Genomic DNA, 26,190 nt, shown 5'->3' on the forward strand with positions numbered 1-26,190 from the left:
GTTTTATAAAGAAGCCAAGGTTGCTTAAATATACTGATATAAATTGACAAAATTTATCGATTGCCTACGTTGCTTCCAACATTAGCTTGGATTGTACTTTCAACGATATGTACGTACTAAATTTGTAATTTAATACCTCAGTTTTAGCGTACTGATTATGATACGTTGACCTTTAAATTTTACATGCAAAGTAATAACAGGATTTTTCTGTTATTGTTTTACATTTAGAGTAATGACGGGACTTTCACGATGACTAAGGCGGGAGTTTCTCAATTTAAGAAATTTACTGGTCGGACTTCTTTAAGCTTATGTGACCTCTTCCAGCATAACCCCGTTGTTGCATAATAACACCAAGGCGAAACAAACTTATTTCTGTTAATATGTAATATAAATACATAAAGCAAAATATCTAAACCCAAAAAACCTGGTTTAAACCAAAAAAGCCTAGTTTAAACTCCCCCAAAAACGGGTTTTTGGCATTTTCTAAAACAACCATAGTTCTTGCCAACCCTGCTTACTTTTGTATGTAGAAGGTTAAAAAAAATCTTATTATATACATTGGTTAATCCTTTGGAATTCATAATGTAAATATGTTGAGAAGTAAAACTGTTTGAAATATCTTTTCGAAATTCATGGTTTATTTTCGAGGTTTTATATTATTATCGGCATCAACCACTAATTAAATGACTTTTTGTGTTGTAGAGAAGCGAAACAAAATCTGGTTTATCAATTTAAAGCAGAATTTTCAAAAAAGCCCAAAATTTCCCAAGCAAAAAAGCGAAGCAGAAAAAAACGAGTTTTTTTTTCCAAAAAAGCCGGTTTTTTTCCGAGCCCTTGCATTTCTAGTAAAAAGTTATTGACTAATGGAACATATTACTATTTTTTCTTAATATAACGCAGCGAAGCGGGTAACTGATGATAGTTCTTATTAAATTTAAGTTTTCGATTACAAGATTATTTAAAGTATAGGTACAGGGAAAGTTTCATCAGTCTCAAGTAACTGCAAAGGGTTCTACACGGAGTTCGAAATAACTACAAAATGTAGAGGTATGTTTTAGTAGGACTTTGTCTAGACATACCACTCACAAAGGAAGCTCGGGAGAAAGCAGTCGTCTGCAGAGAAGCTAAGCATGCCATTTGAAGGATCAATTCATGCTGATTACAAGAAGTTAATAAAATGTCTGTACGGCTGAGAACTGTTCGAGAGATTCCACTTGGAAGTTTGTATGAAAAAAAATTAGGCGCATTTAAACGCGTTAAGTACATCATCATTAGAAACGAATATAGACATACGAATTGAAATCTATCGGAGATAACAGAAAAACTGTTTTGCAGTAAATAACCGGTCTGTCAGTTAAAATTAATCATTATACAGTTCACAATAATGATAGGTTAGAGATGAGAATTGATCACTGTTGTTCTTCTGTTCTAATGATGCAGGCAAAAGACTTTCTTGTACCATGAACATTTTATATGTTTCAATTGCGTTGCATCTATCAAGGGAACAGTTCGATTAACCAAAGCGTAAAGCAAATTCAACAGGTGATTCAAAATGTATATAATTTGTTACGAAAACTGAAACAATTCAATGTATTGCAATGATTGGAACTGATTCATTAGCATGGGTATGGACTTTATTTTATTGTTTCGTCGGTACATCATAACTTCCGGATGAAAAAGTTTCATAGTAAGTACAAATCTCCTGCCATAATATTTGATTGGTCGAAATCCAAACACATCAAATGGTTGTACAAATCGTGTGCAGTTCTTTGGTATATTCTCAACCATTACGTCTTTGTCACTCGTCATCCAACTCGCAATGGACAATTTATGAATGGACCCCACTGATGGAGTAGCAAATTCAACCCATCAAAACTGTATAATAATTGTAGGTCCCTAGGAGGCGCAATCGTGCATTTAAAGTTGAATCTCTCGAAAAGTTCTCAACCGTATCGGAATTTTATTAGTTTGTTGTAATCAGCATGAATTGGTCTTTCAAATGGCATGCTTAGTTTCTCAGCAGACGAGTGCTTTCTCCCGAACTTCCCTTGTTAGTGAAGCGTTCAACAGATATATGTTAACATCCACTTTACACACTTATCGATCACTCTTTATAACTTTTGCTTTTATAATTTACCAAATGTTCTTCTTTAGTGAGAGGTAATAAACGAAATTGTCAAGGGGGCGACAGGAAGCTTTTACTAAAGTCTTTCGCCCTCTTTACTTTCGAGCGACGAAAGGAGAGAACGAAGAAAGAAAGGAAAAAAAAGAAAGAAAAAAAAAACAATTCGAAATTTTAACAGATTCACACATTTCATGACCCATACATACCGAAAAACGATTTTTCGACATCTGTCCGTCTGTCCGTCCTGATGCACACTCGCCTAAGGGACCATACCATTCAAGGTATCGAGACAAAATTTTAAACTTGAGGCTTATATATGATTCTCTCGGGGAGGTTATTCGAATTTTCTTCCTACCTTTTAAAAAAGGGTAGTTTATTTACAGATAAATAATCAAAGCTAACAAGAAACTTGCCTGCCATCATTGGTGGAGGTCCTGGCGGTGTCATAAGCATTGGCCTCGGTCTGATTGGACTTGGTGCTGGAGGACCCAAGTGGGGTACGTGGGCGACCATATTAGGCTGAGGTCCAACCGCTACAGGGTGCATCGGAACGGCCGCTGGTGCAGGCATTGCTGGAATAGAACACAAATACAATTAGTAATTGATCATAATTCAATGACTCCAACAATTCAAGTATAAGACTATCATACAGTTGACTTAAAGCAGTTAAATTCTAGGAGAATAGCTTTGATTTCGTTCCGACACTAACTAGTTACTCACAACTCGTTTTACACCTACGTAACAAGACAACTTTAAATTCAAGTTTAGGCCGCGGTGGCTCAGTGGTAGAGTGCTGATCTCTAGCGCATTGCGTTCTTGGTTCAAACCCTGCTCCCGCCAAGTGAACTTTGTGGTGGATAAACACCGTGTGCGTGGGTTTTCTCGGGATTCTTCCGCTTCCTCCCACTTTCTTCATTCCTAATCATCACAGTCTCCTTTAGCCTAGCCGGCATAAACATGAGACGTAATACTTAAAAGATTTCATTTCACTTTCAATTTCATGCTTTCAGTAAATAGATATAAAGTTACCTCCAGATAATTTCTATCGAAGATTTGAAACTGACTAAATGTTCATGGATTCTCTACAATTCAGTTTTAAGATTTTTATTGTGAGAATCCATTGATGCATGCTTATGTGATATTTAGAAAAAAAAAAAAATAATAATAATAAGAACTCGGTGAAGGGCGGACAATCTACCTGAATGTGGTAAACTCTATACTGAATAATTCATTAAAAGTTAACTCTTCGATATATTAGCTACCAAATTTCGGATGATCATTTATTTATTTCGTTAGACTAGCATGTGCGGGGACAACTGTTGCAACCTAGATGAGGTGAATCAAATACTGGACAGCTTCTTTGTCTGAGGACAACGTAGTTCCTCTGAGTTCTACCAATGTGGAATCTACAGTCTACCCAAACGCTGAAGACAGGTTATTGCTACTAACGGAGATTATTTCTGATTTTTCAGGTACGTCTTACTTCACCATTTTTTCCTTGTACGGTTAAAATACGACCTTTTTCGTGTATCTTACACATTACTCTATCACTCTATCGTTTATGGAACTCGGACCGTCAATGCCACATTTACAAAAGCTCTCCACTGACTTCAGCCATGTAGATCCAGTTTCTATTTTGTATTCCTATTTTTGCAACATCCATCTTAATACTGTGCTCCCATCTGCGCTTAGGTCTTCCGGATAAAATTTTGAAAGCGTTCCTACTTTAATCCATTCTGGCTAAATGACCCGCTCACCTGAGCCTCCTATACTTGATGACCCTTACAATGTTTGGTGGTATAAATTATGCAGTTTTACGTTATGAAGTTTCCGCCATTCCCCTTCCTCTTGGATCCGAATATTTGTCTCAGGATCTTGTTCTCAAATACTTTCAGTCTGCGTTCTTCTCTCAGAGTAAGCGATCATGTTTCGCAACCATACAGCACAACAGGCAAAATTAATTCTTCGATAGAATTCGTGAAGACAAAAGAAATGAAATTAAATCTCTACGTTTTACGTCCTACGATTATGCCGGTTAGGCTAAAGGAGACGATGATGATCATAAATGAATGAAATGGTGGAATGAAGAAAGCGGGAGGAAACGGGAGAACCCCAGAGAACCCACGAGCACGGTGTCTGTCTACCAGTCCACACGGCGCGAACTGGGATCGAACTAGGGACACCAACCACCGGATGTGAACGCTCTACCACTGAGCCACCGCCCCCCGCGAAAAGAAAAGATTTGGAGCTGAGTAATAACACGAGTTCCCTGTTTTCAGTCGACATTTAATTTTTTCATGAATATGGATGTGACCTGTTAACATATCCACTTTGTCGAAAGTATTGTTTGATGTTTTAACATACCCATAATTTGCACAATAATGATCCACAGTCAATTTTCATGTATTTAGTTTTCCTGCATTTATTTTTAAACATATATCCCTGAAGGCGTTTAATAAGGTATCTGCGTTCAGTCTTATTGTGCTGATACCATCACCTATCAGTTGACGTAATCAGCATAAGTCATAACCTGGTGTCTTTCATTTCTAGGCCCTGGTTGGTATTTTTGATTCTCCTTATAGCATATTCAGTGGTGCTATTCTAATCTTTCAACAACCTCTCTCTCTCTCTATATATATATATATATATATATATATATATATATAGAGAGAGAGAGAGAGAGAGAGAGAGAGAGAAAGAGAGAGAGAGAGAGAGAGAGAGATCGTGTGTCCCAACAGGAAAGTGCCATATTTTGAGGAATGATAGTATTGGTCATGACAAGCAATCGATCGAGATATCGATAGAAAGCCACTTTAATTTTGTAAACATTGCTTCAAAGGTACATATCTCGGGATCTAATAAAGATATTGTAGTCATTCAAAAACTTGTTGCAGATAGGTAGCACACGTAATAGGCATCAGGGGCTGTTCACATATTACGTAACGCTGTTTTTGATCAATTTTACCTCCTCTCTCTCACTTGTCATACTTTGTAATGCAAGGCTGAACCCCTCCCTCCTTTGTTACGTAACGCTTTTTGAATTTTATTTATTTATTTATTTATTTATTTTTTACCAATTTTGCTTATTTTGGGGATTATCACAATAAAAAATAATTTTAATGGCAGAACTTTCCATTATAAAATGCTCATATTTTGAATATACTTGTAGTGTTATTTCGCCAACAGATCAAAGTATTAGAAAATGACATTACCATGATATTATTTTAACTCCATAAGGTTGTTTAATTAACCAGTCTTAATTCTTCGAAATTCCATACTGTTGTTTTCCCAAGGAGATCGTACCCAAGCTCTTAGGTCACCGATGATTGGCAAAGAGGAAGTGCTGCAGGAAGATGCAGGTGAAACAGGATCTAGAGAACTGACATTGACCTCTTTCCTTTTTGGAATCCAGGATGCTTCCTATATTTGAAGTTTCCGAATGTCGACAATACAAAGAAGTTTTCTTCCTTGTAGATCACAGATTCGACGTGGCTACAGACGTGAAGGAGCAGGGACATCTCGTTTGTGAACAAGATTTCGATCACCATCTTTGGACTTCAGTTTACCTCTTCTCAAATTCTTGTCCTAAATCAGTGCCTGAATGCGAATAAACTTGATTTCTCTTGATAAATTCAAATCTAAAGATAAATTCAGTATGAGATGAATATCCGACGAATTCGGTTTTTAATATCTTATTTTGCTTGTGTCGCGGATTTCACGAAAAAGAGTTTCTTCTGTTTCACATGCGAAACCTCTTGGAAGAATAGAGTGGGAAATGATTCTAACCAAAAGTTTTAAATCTAGTCTCAGAAATAGCGATACGAGTGAAAACGCGAGAGCATTTTCAAGCGGTAGTTACGATCGCTAACAACTAACTCCAGAAGAGCGTGTACCGTAAATGCATTGCGGCAATAGCCACAAAACAGAGCTTTAGTGTATTGTAATACACGCAGGGTTCGTCACCAGTTATGCTGGTATCTAGTAGCGTCTTAAAATCCTTTCTGCATGGTTCAATTTATACGGCTGTATGTTATCAATTTTCCAAAACAATATAAATATTTATTTATAAAAATGAAAAGAACTGAATAAAATTATTTGTTTAAAAGATTGCATAAAAATAGAAATAAATATTACAGAAAGAAACGTTACGTAACGAAGACGTTAGCCCCCTCCTCCCTAGTGTCATACTTTGTAACGCAAGACCAAACCCTCTCTCCCCTTTTCCGCGTTACGTAATATGTCGACAACCCCTTAGATCGTATTACATTTATTACACTCACAGATTCCAGTATCCCGGACAAAATCCCAGAATTCATATTCAAATTCCTATCTGCCCATTCAAATTTCTGTCTGTCCATTGAATTGAAACAATTAAAAGCTGCTTGTTTTCACACAATACAAGTCAGGTGGAAAAGTACAGAGATGTTTTTCTCAAATTTGTTTGGCTTTTTTCTTACATTCTTGGTTAGGTCATGCTTGTGTGTGTTTTGTCTGGGTATAACAAACGGTTCTGCGAACTCGAAATATTTTAACAACCGGTTCTAGCGAACCGGCTGAATAGCAGCACTGAGCATATTCCAGAATAAAACTGAATAATAACGGCGACAACGCATCTCCTTGTTTCAAGCCATTCTCGACGTGAAAGCTCACACACCTAATACACATACAGTGGTGGCCGGTGGATTGTGGTTTCAGTGTTGCACTACGAACGATCGGAGACAGAAAATATACAGTTGGACTAATTGACTAACCAGCAAAACTTTAGATGCAAATGCCATGTGACATGTGAAATTAAATAAAATTCTGATTTTAAAAAATAATTCAGAACATTTTATCCGATTAGTCACCTTATTTAATTAGTAAGTCCATTTTCCTCTCTTTGATTGAAGTAAATTTGTCTAATACATGCTGGTTGAACTCTGGTATTCTCATTATGAGGTCTTTTTTTATTGAAAGCATAACCAATGGTGATAACCTTCTTGGAACGTTTAATTCCTTGAAAGTGTCAATTCTTTTAGATGTGGAAAAAGTCTGTCTCCGTTTGCTTACGTCATAGGAACAGTTAATATTAATTTCAGAAGCTTTGTAGATTCACTATTTTTTTTTTCTTTTTAAAGATTATTGCGAACAATTCATTCTAGTAGGCCCAGTCCCTGACAGTGATCCAAATTCCCCTGCAGCGTACATAGAAGACAGTTCGTGGCAGAGACTATGCTATAAAAAAATGTAAATTGAACACGCTTTATTCAGTTTATCTAGGAAAATTTAAAACAAATTGTAGAAGTATATCTAGGCAAATAACACTGCTGCCATAAGATGTCCTGTGAATTTAAACCGGAAAAACAGCAGATATAAAAGACGTACAAGAATCACGAATGTCACATATTCACCAACCCACACACATGCGTAAAAGAAAAACTACATTTCAAATTATCCAAATGTACGATGAACAAAATATACTCCCACACAGGCGAAACAATACTTATTAATGTGATACGTTCTGGAAAGCAAACTTTGAAACCAGCCAGATGTAGGATCAGCATGTAACACAAGCCGAAAGTCTATTGCCGTTCTACACCCAGAAATGTTTGCTGGGAGGAGTCCAAAGTATTTGAAGGGTTCGAAACGTCTATGTAATATCGAACCTGTCTTATTCTTCACCCGCAAAGACAATAAGTAATTCTTAATTACCGTCACCTATATTCTTAGGATAAAAATGATAGAACGATTATTTTTATAAGAAAAGAGAGAGTACACGATGAGGCATAAAATAAAATATTTAGCGTACATGAATCATTTCTCTGTTAAACAAGTGTAGTTCGTTAAGAAAATCTACTAATGTCTGTCGAGTTTGGAAATTTTTGGGAAGTCCGAACCCGGTGGACCCTTCTCTCGTGGCTAACTGGTCCCAAATTCAATGTGACGTTTTCTATTATACAGTTTTATATGGAAAGTTATCAAGAGTATAAAATACATTCAAGAGTGGATAGTATGTATACACTACAATAGGCTACTATGCACAGAGGGGAAGGAGGTTCTGTATATTGACTTATTAATATTTGATTCACAAATTGCTGTACAAGAAGCTTTCATTATCTATATGAGCTAAGAATTAACTTGTATATGCGTGTTTACTTTCATTTGTTTTCTATACCATTACGTATTTTCTTAGTTTGTATTTCTGCGATTTTTTTTTTTTTTTTCATTATATCGGTTTGCTTCAGTATAGTCCCGTAATTTAAAAATATGAATGCACAAAAATAAATTCCATTTGTAATTGGCAGTGAAATAAAATTCAGAAATCTTATTTAGCGCGAAAAACCTCGTTCACAGAAAACCATGCCGCGTTGTTGCAGAAGCACTGCAACGACCAGAGCCTTTAACTTCTGGGATAGGGGAAGCTTAACATTCGCTCCAATTACCGCGCTGTAGAAATCTGGTCGTTGTATGTTTGCTGCAACGCAATATAAATTATAGACTTTCTGACGGATTTTTTTCCGCTTTTTAAAACGGATCAATGGATTTTACAGTTATAGAAATTAAAAATATGTTATTTAAAGTATACGGGAGTATTAGAAAGTAATTTTCCCTGTTCTTTACTATTACTGGTAATATTTTTTCCTTGAAATACTTTGGTCGTTGCACAACGCTGCAACACAAACATTAGCCGCCACTGTACCGTCACGAAAGAAAGTATTCTTCAGTTGACAAAATTTCTTTTCCTAGTAACTCAACAATAAATTAACCTATTATAGTAACGACTTTGGCAAGTTATCAAATTATAACTATTCAAAGGATAACAACAAAAAGATCCAAATTAATTAATTTGTTTCCGAGTTATTGGCAAAAGATAATTTGTCAACTGTCAAATACTTTCTTTTCCGTGCGTAAATATATATCCAAATATGGTGAACGGATGACAATACCATAATAATTGTATATTGCCTATGCCGTAGTCTACTTGGATCAACTCATAAATTGCATAGTTGATTCTATTTATAAACATCTAAACTCGTAAATAAAAACCTTGTGTACTTCTGTCTGCGGTTCAAGTCTGACCCTAGCCACTCTGAGGTTAAATTGGTTTCTCAATATGATTGCTGTTTCTGTTGGGAATCTGGGTTAAGAAATACTGCATATGAAGAAATGACATCTAGAGTATACGAGGAGCGACCAATAAGTTATCTACCTAGACAGGAAGGGAGGGGGAGCATAATAACACCTGACACCCAAGCCAAGGCCAGTGTACGCAAAATCATGGTTTTTATTGAAAAAAAAAAAAAACAGTTTTTTTTGTTTAAACCCGTTTTTTTTTGTTTTTGTTTTTTTTTTGTTTTTTGTTTAAATAATTTGCTCGATGTATTTATATTACATATGGATAGAAATAAGTTTGCTTCGCCTTGGTGTTATTATGCAACAACCAGGTTATGCTGGAAGGGATCACATAAGCTTAAAGCGGAATCCAAACGGCTCTTCGGCTTACGTCCGAGAGAAATTGTCCTCCATTTGAACATACTTGTTAATATAATTATCAAGAGTCATTTCAGAAGGACAAAAAGATAAACAGTTGCAGAAGTGAAATCATTGTACAGAATTACATGTGAACAATTTCAAAATACTACAGAGTACAGAAGAACTAATTTAGTCCAAGTCAGTTCACTACGACTTTTATTAGTCCAAGTTAAAGAAATATGACGACTTAATTTGCATATCAGTAAGAAAAGTAAATAAAGATACGAATTATTTGAGTCCACTTTGGCTCTGACCAATTTATACATAAATAGACACCAAAGATACTTCTGATTTCAATAAATGCCTCTTCTGAGGTTTGTATGAACCCCTCCAAAAAAGTACCGCATTTCGATTTATTTTACCAATAGTAAACATTATTAAAAAGAAAACAATATTTAGAATTTTTTTCGGTTGCAATTGCATAACAATAATAACAAACTACAAAATATCACAAAAGAAACATTCATAAACTTATAATAAATAAAAAAAAAGCTGCTTTTGTAGTTTAATATCTTTGAGTAATGAATGGGGAATTTAGGTCAGAATATAATACTATAATATACGGGAGTGAAACGTGATAACCAGTTTTTTTTTTTTTTTTTTTTTTTTTTTTTTTTTTTTTTTTTTTTTTTTGAAGGGGAAAAAAAAGCTGGTTTAAACCAGCCAACCCTGCCGTGAGCAAAGTGTTTGTGTTACGCCGCGAACAATGGATTTCCAGAAGTTGAAGCATCGCTCGGATGCAGCTGTCCCAAGACTTGGACTTCTTTCAGGAGGACCAGGACAAATTTCTAGCTCAACTGGTGACAGGAGACGAACCTGTCGGACAACGAAGTCCAACAGGCTGTTTCCCAGTGGTTTGCAGGCCATGACAAATACTATTTTTTCTCTGGGAATATTTCGCTTCCCCATAAAGTGGCGACGGTATATAGACCTCCATAGAACAGTGATGACCAGGTAAGCTTATTAGACGCCCCTCGTATAACGATACATGATACTGTGCTGAATACTCAACGATGCTTGATATAGGTAGTGCTACTACTGTAAAAAGAAACTGAATCTGTTAACATGAAAGATGTTGAATTCTTTTCAGCAATATGCAAATATTCGATCTTAGAAACTTAAATCGCCATTGAAATACCCTTATATATAGTTCTCATATATATTGCTATTTATTTATTTATTTTTACTTACAATGAACTGAAAATCTGAAAGATTAAAACAAAAGAAATCGATTTGATAGAAAATTTGGAGGAAAGTATTTACATTCATTAAAAAAAAAAAAAAAAGAAAAGAAAGAAAAAATGAACTAACGGATTGTATCGAAGACGGAAACTGCTGTTTCTGAAGAAATAGTACATATTCCCATACACAGTAAATATTTCATAGATAATAATACTTGATATATGACGTTTTTCAATACCTCTTACAATAAGAATTCAAATAGCTGTATTAAGAATATGATCCAAATTCATAAAATTTTTTATTTATTTATTTATTTATTTATACCAATAATAATTTACTCTTATCTCTCCAAATATTTACTCTCTGCTCTGAAACAGCCAATAGGAAACGTAAGACAACTCATAAGTACACACAATCATTTCAGGAAAATTCCCGTATCATATGAGTTTATTTATTTATTTTTCAACTTAATGTTCATTCGTTTGCATGTTCTCCCAGTTTTGGTACTATTGGATAACTTTCAGACAGAATATATTGTTAAACAATACGGAGGTGGTATGCACCAGAGACAAATTGCTCTACAGAGCTCCTTCGTGGTTAAGCGGTTAGCGTACGCGCCTTTGGCGGGGGAGACCCGACTTCGATTCCCGGCGGTAGCTCATGTGGTTTGGATTCCACGTTAATCAGCAGGTCCACGTCTCATATAGCCTGGCTGCTGAACGGGGATTAAACTAAATTCAAATCAAATTGCTCTACGCTTGGAACTCCATTGTACATCAATTGGGTGAATATGAAGTTCAAGACAGCGAATTAGGAACTGATACGTCACGCAGAGTTCGATCAGAGCGACAAGCACGTCATCAGATCAGAGAGCTACTTGACAGTACTGTAAAGAAACCCGCATTTACAAGGCTATTAACCATGGTAACTCAGAGTATTCGCCTTTGATGCATACTTTTTTGTCCCAGGTGTTACGGGAATAAAGGAACTATTATGATTTCCTGTTGATTAATTTGATTTGATTTTGAGTTTAGCGTCCCTTTCAGCAGCGAGGTTAAATAACACATGGACTCAGAGCTTAACATGAGATCCCGCAAGGAATCGAACCCGGGTTTTCCCAGGTCAAAGGTGCGTACGCTAACCGCTTAGCCTCAATATTATTTACTGTTAACGAAATTTATCTTCTAGACAAGTATGACTATCGCATCAAAAGTCTGTTAAACTACCTGTGAAACTGTCATCCTATTCATAATGTTGTATTTTGTAAATTCATGAGCAACGAAGTATATATATATATATATATATATATATATATATATATATATATATATATATATATATATATATATATATATATATATATATATATTAGTGTTTCAGATTATTTTGAAAAATAACATCACGGCTATTTTTTTATTATCTTTATACAGTAAGAAGAATTATATATTTAAGAATATTATCCTGACGTTTTTAGCTCTATAAAATTACAGACGTTAACTTACAAAAACTCGTTGGTGCTCTTAAGAATGCGTGGAATTTGTTTAACGACATATTCATAGAGATTTTAGCAAGTCCATAGCCAGCCTGCTTTATTAGGGGGGGGGGGGGGCAGAAATGAAGACTGAGGGGCAATAACAAAGACACCAAAGAACATCATAAAATTGTATATTTATTATTTACGGACTCCGTATTTTATTTTTGAAATATCGAAACCGTAAATTTTTGTGTGCTTAATACGAGCTCTTTGAAAGGTACTTTGTTTGATAATAATTAAAATTGAAGTATTTAGTTTTTAAACATTAGAACAAAATTATATTACAGCAACTTTAGATTATACCGATACAAAATAGAAGCATATGTTTTATTCAACGTTTGCTTTCAATTTTCTCCTTTCCAAAATAAGCGAGACACTACAGTTTATTTATATTCACAACTAACGTTGTGGTCTACGATACTGTTGTTTGGAAGTGCACCTGGTATCCTTGGATGCTTGTCATGGTTCCAGTAATAGGGTACTGTTTGAAATTCTTGAACTGGGTAAAGGCAATGGAAGAAAATCATAATTTTGCACAGAAATGAGCATAGCTCTTATTGACATCAATCCCTCTACTCGTTTTAAAAGTAAAATGACATTTCAAGACATTTTCTACGTTCTATCTTCGCACTTTGCCCTCTTCTAGCCTGTATAGGTCTGCCACTAAACACCCTCTTTTTCTCTGCTTTTGGTACTGAATCCAATGCTAGCAATCATTTTCAGCAATTGAATTCGCCAAATCGGAATGGGTCCCTTGTGAGTAAAACATTCTATATCCCTCGCTGTTTAAAACCCCATTACCATCTCATCAAACTTTACAAGCTCTTACCAAATCTAGATTATTTTGTTTCATTTCTTCTTTAAGATTTTCTAACTTCCCTCCTTGTAACATGGTACGTACGTTCCATGTCCCTATCCTAAACCTTTTGGTCTTGCTCGTCTTCCTTCCAAAAGTGATTTTCCCCCACACTGTTACTCTTTGTGTCCGACATGTTTATCCCGGAGATCCAAATGAGGGAGGGGGGGGGGGCGAGATTTACCTACGGAACTATATTCTGACCTGCGAAAGACCATTGTACATATGTTCTCTTTCTGCTGTCAGCAAAGTAGGGAAAAACAGAGTGGTGGTTTCCTGTTGCCTTCCATCATGCATTATCCCAGCTGTTAAAGTCACTCTGACTACGGCTGGAACTAACGTCAAAGTTGCCGTACCAATCATTATAATTTCCGCCAACTTGGCTACTAGAAGAATTGCTGCTTCCCTTCAAAAACACTCTTCGTCTGACTACTCGATTTAGACCAATTAGGCAGGGGTAGTTTTTACAATGAACTACCTCCAACACAATTTTAAATTTATAATATGTAATATTCCTCATCCTCCACATAAATGTAGTTGTTGGGTGATGAAGTAAACGTGTTGCTCGGGTAAAATAGAAGTTTTATTGATAACACAGCAGATAATACACTCGACTTTTGGCATGCACCCTCCCTTCCCTTTGGAGACACATTATAATTAAAGTATTATGATAAAATACAGTCCGACGTAGGTAGTAATCATGTTCAAAAGTTAAAATGTTCAGTTGTGTATAATGTCCAACTATGATAACGGAAAATCCTAAAGAGGGAGAAAAGCGAAACTTTGCACGAAGCAACTATAAGAAAGGGGACATCTTAGAACGTATTAAACAAACACCCAATGAACAGTGTTACCAACCCAACATGAAAAAATGAAATTAAATCTAATTTCACGTTCCACGGTTATGCCGACTAGGCTAAAAGAGACGGTGATGATGAGAAATGAAGGAAATAGTGGAATAAGGAAAGTGGGAGGAAACGGGGGAACCCCGACAAAACCCACGCATGCTAAGTTTGTCCACCACAAAGCTCACTTGGTGCGAGCTGGAATCGAACCAAGGACTCCACGCACCAGAGGTGCACGTTCTACCACTGAGCCACCGCGGCCCCCCACCAACCCAATATAATGTTACGGTTTTTCAAATGGCACTATGTCAGATTATTACATATTTCGAATCTACATGTTAAAAGAAAAATTAAAATACCACATTTATTATTCAGTGTTGCAAACTAAGGACGATATAGTATCACAAACGTCCAGTTTGGGAGCCTCTATCAGACACACAGCAAGACTGAGATACACAGGATAGAGCACATCGAAAGTATCTTAGCGTTGAATACCGAGGTCATGATATGACTTGTTTAAGATGAATAGAAACGAAGTTACCAGGGCTTGAAAATTTGATTTTTCTTTTGAAAGGCTTTATTCCAAAAAACTTAGATAAGTACAGTACCTAAATACTTGTGTGGTTTACAATTGACCAACTTTTTTTTTTTTTTTTGTTTTGTTTTGTTTGCAGCACACCAATATTTTAAACCGTTTCGAAAATATGATAAACAATGCTGAAGTCTGCAAAGCTGTTTAAATCATGTTGAAGTCAATTCTCTGCATGGAAAGATAAGATTTAAGGAAAATATTTGAATTCTCCTGACGATGCGCATAAACGAACTGTAAATAGCCTACGGCACAACTTGGGGAAGGTACTTATCTATGTTCTTACATTTATTTCGAAAAGTTCATGGTGTGACTTCATATGTGGAACAAATATTCAACTTTATACATTTATTGTATCAAAAATTTAAAAAATGTTCATTAAAGAATAAAGATTCTACTATTAAAAATAAATAATAAACTTACGTTGAGGCGGAAAACTGGTCTGTGGGGGATCCACTATATTCTGACTGTTCGGATGAAAATTATTCTGTTTTCTTCTAAAAAAATTTCTCGCTCGGGATGCCTTATCTGAAAATAAACAATTAGTTTGCATTAGTTGAATTTGTACAGGTGTATCATAGAGATTACAACTTACACTATGTTTTAGATTAACGGTTAACCTTCTCGTTCAACAATCAAGGAGTCCCAAGTTCAAAAGTAGCGTCTGGTCATCGTGGACGAAATTTTCCCCATCACCAGGTGAATGACGTGATGGTAACTTCCAAAATTCTTTGTTGTATTTCCCTCCTCTTTCTAGAGTAAATGACTTCACATTTAGATCTAGAACTATGTGAAATAAATACACAGTATTGTCGAAAAAGTAACTTTTTTTTCTTTACAAATAACTACTAGCTCCATCTATTGAAGAAACATATAATCGGAAAACCGGATATCTGCTCAACTAAATGTCATGAGAACCGATTAACGGAGTGTCAAATTATAGTAAGAAAAGTGAGTGTAACTTGTGTCACCTAGTCACAAAAACACGATAGAGCAAAGAGTCATTTTTTTTAAGCTAGGTAAAACATTTACACAAACATCGGAACTGATGAAACAAGTGTATAGTGATGAGTGCTTATCTCGTACACATGAGTTCGAGTGGTATACGCGATTCCGGGACGGTCGTGAGTCCTTGGAAGACGGCCCAAAGCCAGGCAGACCGAAAATCAAAAACCGGGATGAGAGTTTACGATTCCAAAGATATTATAGTTCGGGAATTCGTTCCACAGGCTCAAACTGTTATTGGTGAATATTATCTGGGTGTTATGTAGCGTTTGTGGAAGCAAATCGTTCGCGTAAGGCGCGAGTATCGAGCACCAGGCAGGTGGTGTTTATTGCACGACAATGCACCATGTCACAAAACTGTCGCAGTTCGTGACTTTTTGGCTAAAAAACAGATCTGTGTGCTTGCACATCCTCTGTATTCGCCTGATTTATCGCCGAGTAAATATTTCCTATTCCCAAAATTAAAATTGGCCATGAAAGGAACATTTTCCGGCAATGTTACACACGTCCAGTCTGCCGTGACGAGGGTCATTGAGGTGATTCCGAAAAAGAACATTAACAACTCTATGCCTGCTTTGGTGGAACGTACCCAGCGATGTATTGATGCGCAAGGGATGTACTTTGAATAAAAATAACTACAGTTTGTAAAATACTTAAGTCGTTTTGTTTAATTTAAAAAGACCTGCTATTTTTCCGACATACTGTATATCACAGTAACCTATCGTATTACCACGACTTACATATTATGTATATAGACATCTTTACCAACGCCCTAACACTACTGCTGGGAATGTCATAATATTGTATGCTGGACTGATACATAATGTTGTTATACAGTCACAGCCCCGTTTGTGTTCCAGTAAGCCTCATATTTCAAATTCGTACCAGAACCTACCAATTGGTTGACATTATTGGTTATTCTCCTCAACGAGAACGAAGGTCACCAAATATGATGTTTCTTCTTCAACAGAGCAATGCTTAGTCTGTGCTATTAAACAAAATATGGAAATTGTATATTTAAGTAATAAATCGATAGAAGAAATCACGATATCCTTCACCCTCACTTTTCATGTACACTCATGTCCAAAATTATTGTCGCATGTCTATAAATATGTTGTTCTACGAATATAATTTGATAAAGAATTCGCCCGGTATTTTTTATAATATTAGTATGTATGTAATCAACAAAGACATGTATGTGGCAAATTTCATGTCAAAAGAAAAGTAAATAAGAATAATAAAACGAAAATAAAACTTTCTTGTCCATTTAGCAACATTTTGTTTTACTCATTCTAATTTTCATATTTATGATTCTTTTCCTATGAAATTTACCACGAATATATATTTCCGGATTATACACCTAGTATCAGTATTAAAAGTACCCTGCAAAACCATTATCAAATTATATTCTTACACGAAGACAGTTATAGATATGCGACACTCATTTTGGTCATGAGTGTACCTTGCACCTTTTTCAACTGCCTCACGATCACCTTTTGATTTCAGTCAGCGAGAGATAGATTCAACCCAGAGCAGAGGACTGGTCACTGAGTACCTTGTGAAGAATGATTCAGCATTTGTCTTTAACGTTAATACCATAACAAGTAAGCGTTACAGGTGAATGACCACCACAGTCAGTCCATCATCCTGAAAGAGGCCCTCAACCCAAGGATGAATTTGCAGTATTATCGGGCCGCCTTTGTCAGCTATGTGTGATTGGTTTACGAGAAGCTATTTACAGACCCCAAGCTGACAGTAAGAACTACAACTGTTGAGGTCAACGGAGTCAAAGACCCGTTTTGGAGGACTGCTGAAGTCAACATTGAACCGCAATGAGATGATAACCACGTGAAGGCAACCGAACCAACCGAAGCAACAAAATCCTTTAGAACTTTCATTTTGGGAGCAGATCAGTTGAGGAGGAATACAAGATAGATCAGTTTCACACAAGCGTGTGCGACTGACACTTGGAGACAGGCAGTGAGTGCAGCTAAGGTTGGTCTGAGGTAGTTGTTTAATCTCAGAGGAAATAGTTTTACTCATTTACAATTTTCCCTTTTATCGAAATGGTTGTCTTTTACTTATAATTGCCATCACCTGGTATTGGTTCACCAACGTTTCTCAGCACATCTCGTCGGTTTCTTTAAGCGTTTTGACTTTTGTCTTTGGTGCGAGCAGTTCTGGGTTCGATTTTCTATGGCAACACGCAGTCAAAAAGGGTGAAACCGTTTTTTCAGCCCAGCCATCCTGAATGAGGTTTTGCCTGGGTTTTCTTCATTAACACCAGGCAAATGGAGGGGACGGCACCTAATATACAAGTTCAAGACCGCTTCCCCTTCCTTAGGTAGTGTGTTCGTCGAGGTACGTCATCCCTCATAAGTGACGGACATAAGACATTCGGTAACGTCCAGAAATATACATAAATAAATAAATTTAAGCATTTTGATATATTCTTGAGTATTTTCAAGTGCTCAGATTATGTTTCCAACATAATTTACACGAAATTTGTAGCTACAAGGTACATGCAATTATTATTAAACATAACCAAATTGTCATTTAACAACATGGTGAAATAGGCAATTCTATTAAAATTAAATTTATTTATAAAATTAACTCTACATTTCCCTTCATTTTCCACCAAGCGATAAAGCGAATTTTTCTGCAGCGCATTAATCTCTGAGAACAGTTGTCAAAAAGTGGAGCTGCCTGCTTTGCTGAACTCAGACCTTATATTTGAAACTACAACGATAAATTGCAGAACAAAGAACCAATCACGATGCTATTTTCTTTTTTCAACAAATTTAGATTTGCAATATTGATCTCATCAAAATAAAACCTGGCATACCTTCCTTAACTACACCCCTCGATAATAACAGTACCTATGGAATATACAGGAAATAAACGAAAGCTTGATATTAAATTCAGGTCGTTCCAGATTGATTGAGACTGTATCCCGTATAAGAACATTTATCTCCCAAGGAATAGAAATGACACCTGACACAGATGGCCGTGAACTACATGCTGGCCATATTTCGTTTTACTAGTCACAGATGGCGCCAAGTGACATGTATTTGTGTATAAAAAAAATGACAATCACGGTCAAACGTGCACCATGTGGTTGCTACTATGGAAGGCAGATGTGTGTGCCGTTAGTGTTTCCGAGCAGTGTGTGAGGCAGCAGCTCCAAGTCGTGTGACTGTGTTCCCCTACGTAGCTGGTTTCACAGCTGGGACAGTGAGTGTGGAGAAATGAACTAGCCCCGGGAGACCCCCGTGAATCGCGAACCTCGGCGATTATTCAGAAAGAGCGATAGGCATATGACTGTGGATGACTTACGGAATGCGACTACTTTAAGGAGGGAAACAATCGTACTAATAGATACGTGCTATACACAATAATTTAGTGATGTAGCGGATAGATTTATTTCGTATGTAAAATGGACACAACTTGTTTGGGCTGAAACTTCAAATAAAAGCGTGTATTTTGTACTCCACTTCCAAATAAAGATAGTTAACTTCTAGTGATTAGTATGTCAATAAGCAAATCCAGAGTATATACTCGGGTTTGAATCTCAGGCGCTAGTTTCCTCACAGTGTGAGGTTTATTCACGAACGAAAATAGATAATTGAGACATTTTTGAACACAAACAGTATACTTATGCAATATACAAAGTATTCTGCAGTCTATTGGTGCATTTTTTTTTCTGTCAGATTTGTTTGGATACAGATTATTAACAACAAATAGACAGTACTGTAAATTTGGCATTTGTTATAAAAAGGTGAAAAGTTTATCATATAGTTTATTATTGAGCGAAATTTGAACGAAAATTTAGAAACACTACCAATCATATTACTGATGAAAGTGAGAATTTATTGAAAAATTTCGTTTATTCATAAGGATAGAAGATGTTTCGGCAATATATACATATACAAACATTGCAACAGTAATACATTTAGTTATGGAAAGAGAAGTTTGGTAGGTGTTCGAATGATAATTATTCTTAGTATCTTCATTTCCATTCTAAATATTTTGTTCTATTCCAGGATTATCCATACGATACTAATGGCTAAAATGAATCGAAGTATGTAGTTGTTTCGGCCCGGCTTCTTCTGTTTCATATGGATATTTCTGTAGATCTTCCGATTGTGTTTTTAATTGCTCGATCAACTGTTTTTGTTGTCTCTTTTGTGCTACCATTTTGTCCTTTTTCTGTTTTGTGCTAACATGATCTCCACCCTTCAACGAACAAGGGTAAGAAAACTATCAGAGCAATTATCTTCATAAACCCGCAGAAAACATATATATAATGAAACTTTGCGAATTTTCTAATGTTACTTATAAGTCAATTACTGAAAGTTCGATGACCTAATGCAGTCATCACCTTCCGATCCTCTAGCTAAAAATGGACTAATTCCTTCTGCCGTTCGTTTTAGATTGATTATTAAAAGAAAAAAACCCATAGATTATGAGATGCATGTATGTAGACTGAAAATAAAATCCGTTTTAAGTGTCTGAAAGGAAAAAGTTCGGTTTAACGTCAAGATGTGGCCTATGTGCCTAACTTTGCTCACTGAACAACGGGCTCTCTAGTATTCACTGTGAAAGTAGTTTAAATAATCGCCAGAAGAATGCGCGTGGGTATATCTCCCACCAGTTGTGAAGTAAAATCTGGACTTTTTACACAACATTTTCATTTTGGCACTTAGCACGGATTTTAAAGTCTACATATCTAATTAAATACTAGTTAAAGCTTGTGTTCTACTTGTTTTCTTTTAAGTTCATTGTATCTTTTCACAATGACAAAGTTTAAACGTAAATTCACTGATTAAATTTTGTTGCAATATATTTATATATAACACAAATTAGGTATATTAATCTTTATGAAACGGGATTATTTACTGTTGATTACACTGGGGAATTCAAATAGCTGTTGTCAGAATATCAACCAGGTGATGTATACATCGTCCAATGTTTCGAGAACAGACACTGTTCTCATCTCGGTTAGCATCAGGAAAGCAGATGCACAATTAAAGTTCACTATAGAGAACTTCCTAACTACATACATCGTTTCCAAGCAATAAAACAGGACTGGCTTAGCACAGCATACAAGAATAGCAAGCCATATTTCTTACTGAAACCACTCTGGTATCCAGATGCTGAGGGTATTGGGACAGAAAGTAAAGAAAGCCACAACTACATTACAAGAAGACAGCAATTTCAACAGGGACATCGGCTATCCATTTAGTCCATGGATTTCTCTAATTAAAAACCAACAGCACCCACCGATAAATAAAAATCAGAGCCAGTCTCCGGGCCCACAATTGACTGGAAAATCCACCAGTTATGTCTACCCCGATCGTATATATATATGCAGCTTCTCTTTCTGTTCTTTTCATATTGACTCTGGAGATGAGAAGGATGTACACAAACCTGGTTGATATCTCGAGTTATTTGCATCACGAAAAGCTTCAGCTCTTATATTGGAGAATATTATGAGTGTTTTCGTCTAGTTCAATTATTACAACAGGGCGCTATTCTTCAGGTTAAAATAACGTGAAAATGCTGTGTGATTGTATATCCTCCGGAGCACCTGGGAAGCAAAATTTCACTATGTGGCAACGTCACAGATTAACTTGGAATTATTAGTATTACTCTATGTATCCATCAAACAGTTACATCGATTGTTACGCTAATATATCGTGCTAGTGTCAACGTCTATCGCCTTTAACTTTCATCTGGAAATAATCGATTTAACTATTTGATGGATTGGTAGATCCACTCAATGGTTCTGTATCTGCGACGGTGCCACATAGTGCAATTTGCGTCTCGAGACGAAGACCCGAAAGGCATACAATTATAGCTATATATACACATTTGGTTTTGACTTGTAGAATAGTGCTCTGTGGTTCATGGGAGCCATTTTCAGAACACCCGATATATATAAGTCCCATATAAGATGAGCATAGTAACTTAACGGCAGAAAATCGGTTTAACTATTTTCTTCGATCATTTTCGCAGAAGACGTGAAAGTAATTACACTGAATTTGATCACGTTACACAAACTGGTCTCGTGAAGTGCAATTATTTCACACATTTTATCTACTACTTCTATATTCATACACTTTTATCGTGAAATTCAAGTGCTGTTGCCAATGACTTCAGGTGAAAGCAAACAAAATTTGATAGAGTTGTCAGAAATACTCCGTGCATACTGCGCTCCCTACAGATCTAAAATTTTGGAAGAAAAAAATCAGCATTATATAAACGTAAATACGATGTCCGGATATTTGAAACCTAGTTTAGAAATATGCTCTTGCGGAGCCGTGTGGTTAACAGACGTGGTTCCTAGGATTCAATTCCCAGTGGGCTCAAACTTTTTCAGTATTGCAATTGAGAAAGATGCAGAATTTTCGATGTTCGTGAAGCAACAGCGAAGAAACTTGAATTAAGAGTTAGCGAATATCGGTTAAAGAGTGAAAAGATAACCTATAAAAGTGGAGGTGCTGTTCATGCATCACCGAAGTAAAAGCCATCTGGTTTGCTATAGCCTTTCGTAGACTGAATCGTCAACTAGATTGTTCGTAGATTTACTATGAGACACATGCACTTGAAGTTAACCAAAATTACTGTAATTGTTTGACATATAAAATGTACTAATAATATATTTTTATATATTATATTTGAACCTGAGTATAATCCAGTCCAAAAATTTGCTCCGAAAGATCTTACACCTACCTAAACTTTTTACTATTACAAAGAAGTTACTTTGTGTTTTGATAAGAAGCAAAGAAGATGGAATTATTGACCAGGTTCTAAAACTCTCTGGTCACGGATATCAGGAATTCCCCGGAATGCAAATTCTTCAAGTTCTTTCAGTAAAGCTTCGTTCTCGTGTTGCGGAGCATCTACTATTTGCCTCAATCTAAACTGAATCTACAAATCAAAAATAAACACCAATCTGAAAAAAAAAAAATTTAAAAAAGGCTATACAATAGACTATCCAATAATCTGGCTGTACACTACTTCAACCCATCCAATAATCGGGAATTTTCTGATAGTCTCTTTGTCGTTACAAGCTAAGAAACACAAGACTACTAAAAATTTCGGCGAGTTTTTACTTTGACTCGGACAGTGACTGCAACCGATTCATCTGACCCGGTTCCCGGAGCAGTTTAGGAATCACACTGAAGTTGATCCACTCGATCGTGACGTAATGTCAGGTGGTATTATCATATGGTTAAAGGTAGAATAAACGAGCTCGGCGGGGCTTCTAACCCCTTCACTCACTGACGCTTGCTCAGCTGCTTCGTAACGTAAGTATATCGCTTCAACGAAACTAAACTTTATCGCAGTGGAACATGCGATAGGGCTGTTACAAATAATTATATATAAATCATTTACTTTCTTTTAAAGAAAGAATCCTTGGTTGCTGCGAAATTTTGTTATTAAAAATTAAACAATTATATTTTATTCCTATATTTTATCTGAAGTTTCAAGAAAATGACGGTGCAAGTTTATAATTTGCACTCATAGACCCGGGTTCAATTTCTGATAGGAAATCATGTGGTTTGGATTTCACGTTAAGCTGTAGGTTCACGTCTCAAATAGCTGCGCTCTTGAAAGGGACACTAAGCTTAAAGTTAAAAATAATAATAATCAAAAATTAATCTACAACCACATTTACAAGTACTAACAATACATTAACTTTTCTTCAGACGTGCCGTTGCTCAGTAGCAGAGTGCTTATCTGCGTGGTGATCATAGTCCGCACTAAGTGTACATTGTGGAGGACAAACACAGTATGTGTGGGTTTTCTCGGGGTTCTTCCGTTCCCCATCATCCATCTCGTCACATTCTCCTATAACCTTGGTGCATAATCGTGGGATGTTAAAGTAAAAAACAAAAGAAGAAACATCCCTTTCTTCAAAATACGTACTCTTAGTACTTTACACATTGTATCTTATGGGAAGAGCTTCATTCCTGGATGCGAATTCACTGTAAGAGAGCTTAACCGTGCGGACGTGTAAAAAACGAGTTAAAGAAAAATACAAACCAACATATGCTACGTGGCTCTTTAAAGCAAGAATTGTATCTGACCGTAGCAAGGGCAGGGCGAGACTGGTGAGTCTACACAGGGGTTCGTCCATTGGGAGCCAGCACGTTAGCTACGGTGAATATGCACGTAAATGAACATAGCACAAATAAAAACAACAAGTGGGACACTTCTATCCTTACACATCATGACTCAACACCTGTCCTCGTGTACCACTCGAGTTCATCCTGCCTTCCTTCTGTAGTATTACGTAGTAAGAAGCATACATTTTGCAATTCATATTTACACTTGCTGACGCATGTCAGAAGTAAGATCCTGATATATTTTGATCATATCTCATCTTAAATGTAAATACACACTTCTCCTGCGAATTTTATAAACATTTAGTCCTAGATTGTAAACGCAATGGCTCCCGGCCGATAATTACTCTAAGTGCCATTTCAGTTTATGCAACGCATTACTGCGTCAAGCCCCACCAGCTAATGACCAGAATTATCGGATCAAAAATTACAAATTGCGTGTCGAAAGCATCGCCAATTTTGGCTTATACATTTCGCTCATTGCACTATCCTATCTTAGGGAAGCATACTTACATTCACGAAACATTATTTTCTCTTAACACGAAACACACACTTACCCCCTTAAAAAAATGCTTCTCAAAGCAGGTGTTGCATTACTGGATGCAGATTGACTTTAGGAATGCTGACCATACAGTAAGAACTAACAGTAAAACACCAACCAACTTGTGCTAAGTGACAACTAAAAAACACGAATGCTAACAGACCCAGGGCAGGAGTGCAATAGGGGAGCCCGAGCAAAAGCGGTGGGGTGTGACAGCGTCGGGAGGCTATAGATAAACAAGAATACTGCAGAAAAACTATATTTGGCATGAAATCACATGCCCTGCATGTGACACAACTTTGCGACACTTCAATTGCCATTTTGTACACTTACTCGGGAATAAAATGAAGCATAATATAATGAAATTAAAGTGTTTAGGTTAAGAACAGAGGGCAAAAGTACACCTTCAGCAGAACATTCATACGAACCATGCCTAAACGAGTCAAACTCTTCGCTCGTTCAGCTATGTTTTGTGAAGTAAGTAACACCAGAGATCTTATATTCACAAGATCGGGGGAGAAACTAAAAGATACCCAAAATCACTTGTTCTGCTCAAAGTGCACTCTTACCGGTACCTGTCCCACAAACTGAGCAAATATTTTACTTTATCAAAACAAAATCGATTTTTTTAGATCAACACTTTACTTCATTCCTATAGAATTTATTACTTACAATTCGGGAAAATATATATAGATCCACTCATATCACCAAGACTCTCAATTGTGGCTTGAGGGTCAATGTCTTTCCATTTGTACACAAGCTTGAATTTGTTCAGAGGATATTGGTAATACCTTGAAACAACTTCTTTAACTTCAAAGAAGTGTGTCCCGTACATTATCCTTAACGTTAGGTACTTATCTCTTTGAAAACAATAAAACTGAAACCAGAAATACACTGGCATGTTGACATGGAATTTTTAAATTGCCTACCACAGATCGAGATCACATACCCGAATGGTCTCTATCGAACGAACGTTGCCAGGTCAAAAACCTAACATTATCAACACATCCTGGGCTTCATTCCATACCAGTTTCAAAAGAGTTGATAAGAACGCAACACACACGCATATATACACAACCATACACTAGGTTGACCAGACGTATTGATTTTCGCAGTACAGTACTGTCTTTTTAGAGCTGTCCTCTGTGTTGGGGAAACACCTAGAAAATCAAGAAATTATTAAAATGCCCTTTTTAAAAATGTCCTAAGTTAACTTATTTGTAATAATTTAATTTTTCTTTTTTTATTCACAACATTTTTTATTCATTGAACATCTAGGAACTTGAAAATGGGGTAATGAAGCGAGTGTGCTTCACTTTCCTGGTGGTACGAATATAAAAAACAAGATACGTATTTCACTTTTGTGATCGTACTCCTTGTTTATTATGATCTACGGCGAACTCTCTTCAACTGTTTGAGAGTTGTATGCAGTAGTAGCAGGTGTAGCGTGATTGCTTACCGGTTTTTGTGCAGATAACAGGTTTGAGGGATTATTCCGTAGAGCTTTGCGTCAAGGTTCCGTAGAGGTTTTTGTGAGCTGAACGCAACGCGAAGTTTGTTTTTTGTTGTTTATTTTCACTTACTGGTAATTTGCATTTTCGGGAATTTTCTTGTGGGCCGTATAACGTCCTGCAGTTGTAGCTAGAGATTCTGCCTACGGGGAGTTGCCATTTTTTTTATGGTTCTGCGCACATTGACGTAGCTTGTGCTTTGTTTTCTGAATGTAGGTGTAAGCACGCTGGGAGGAAGCATCGAAGAATATGGCTGGAGGAACACATGTAAGTAAGATGTACAATTTTTATCTGTTTTTATATTGGTGCTTTGAAATGTTGCTAATAGTATGTTTTATTCTAGTTAATGAGTCATTCT

The 26,190-nt window shown here is 36.3% G+C and overlaps 1 protein-coding gene across 1 annotated transcript in view; it reads right to left on the bottom strand.

The window, feature by feature from the left end:
* LOC145687877 (uncharacterized) overlaps positions 1-25,301 on the bottom strand; it is a 41,646-nt gene extending 16,345 nt beyond the window's left edge. The window contains exons 1-3 of the mRNA XM_081761391.1: positions 24,994-25,301; positions 15,067-15,171; positions 2,539-2,697 (exon numbers count right to left, since the gene is read on the bottom strand). Coding sequence (XP_081617517.1) covers positions 2,539-2,697; positions 15,067-15,171; positions 24,994-25,222 — 493 coding nt within the window. The 5' untranslated portion in view covers positions 25,223-25,301. The remainder of the gene's footprint in view (positions 1-2,538; positions 2,698-15,066; positions 15,172-24,993) is intronic.
* Positions 25,302-26,190: the final 889 nt, after the last annotated feature.

The sequence above is a fragment of the Thermobia domestica genome, chromosome 6, assembly GCF_964235325.1.
Source record: "Thermobia domestica chromosome 6, izTheDome1.hap1.1, whole genome shotgun sequence".
NCBI classification, from domain to species: Eukaryota; Metazoa; Arthropoda; class Insecta; order Zygentoma; family Lepismatidae; genus Thermobia; species Thermobia domestica.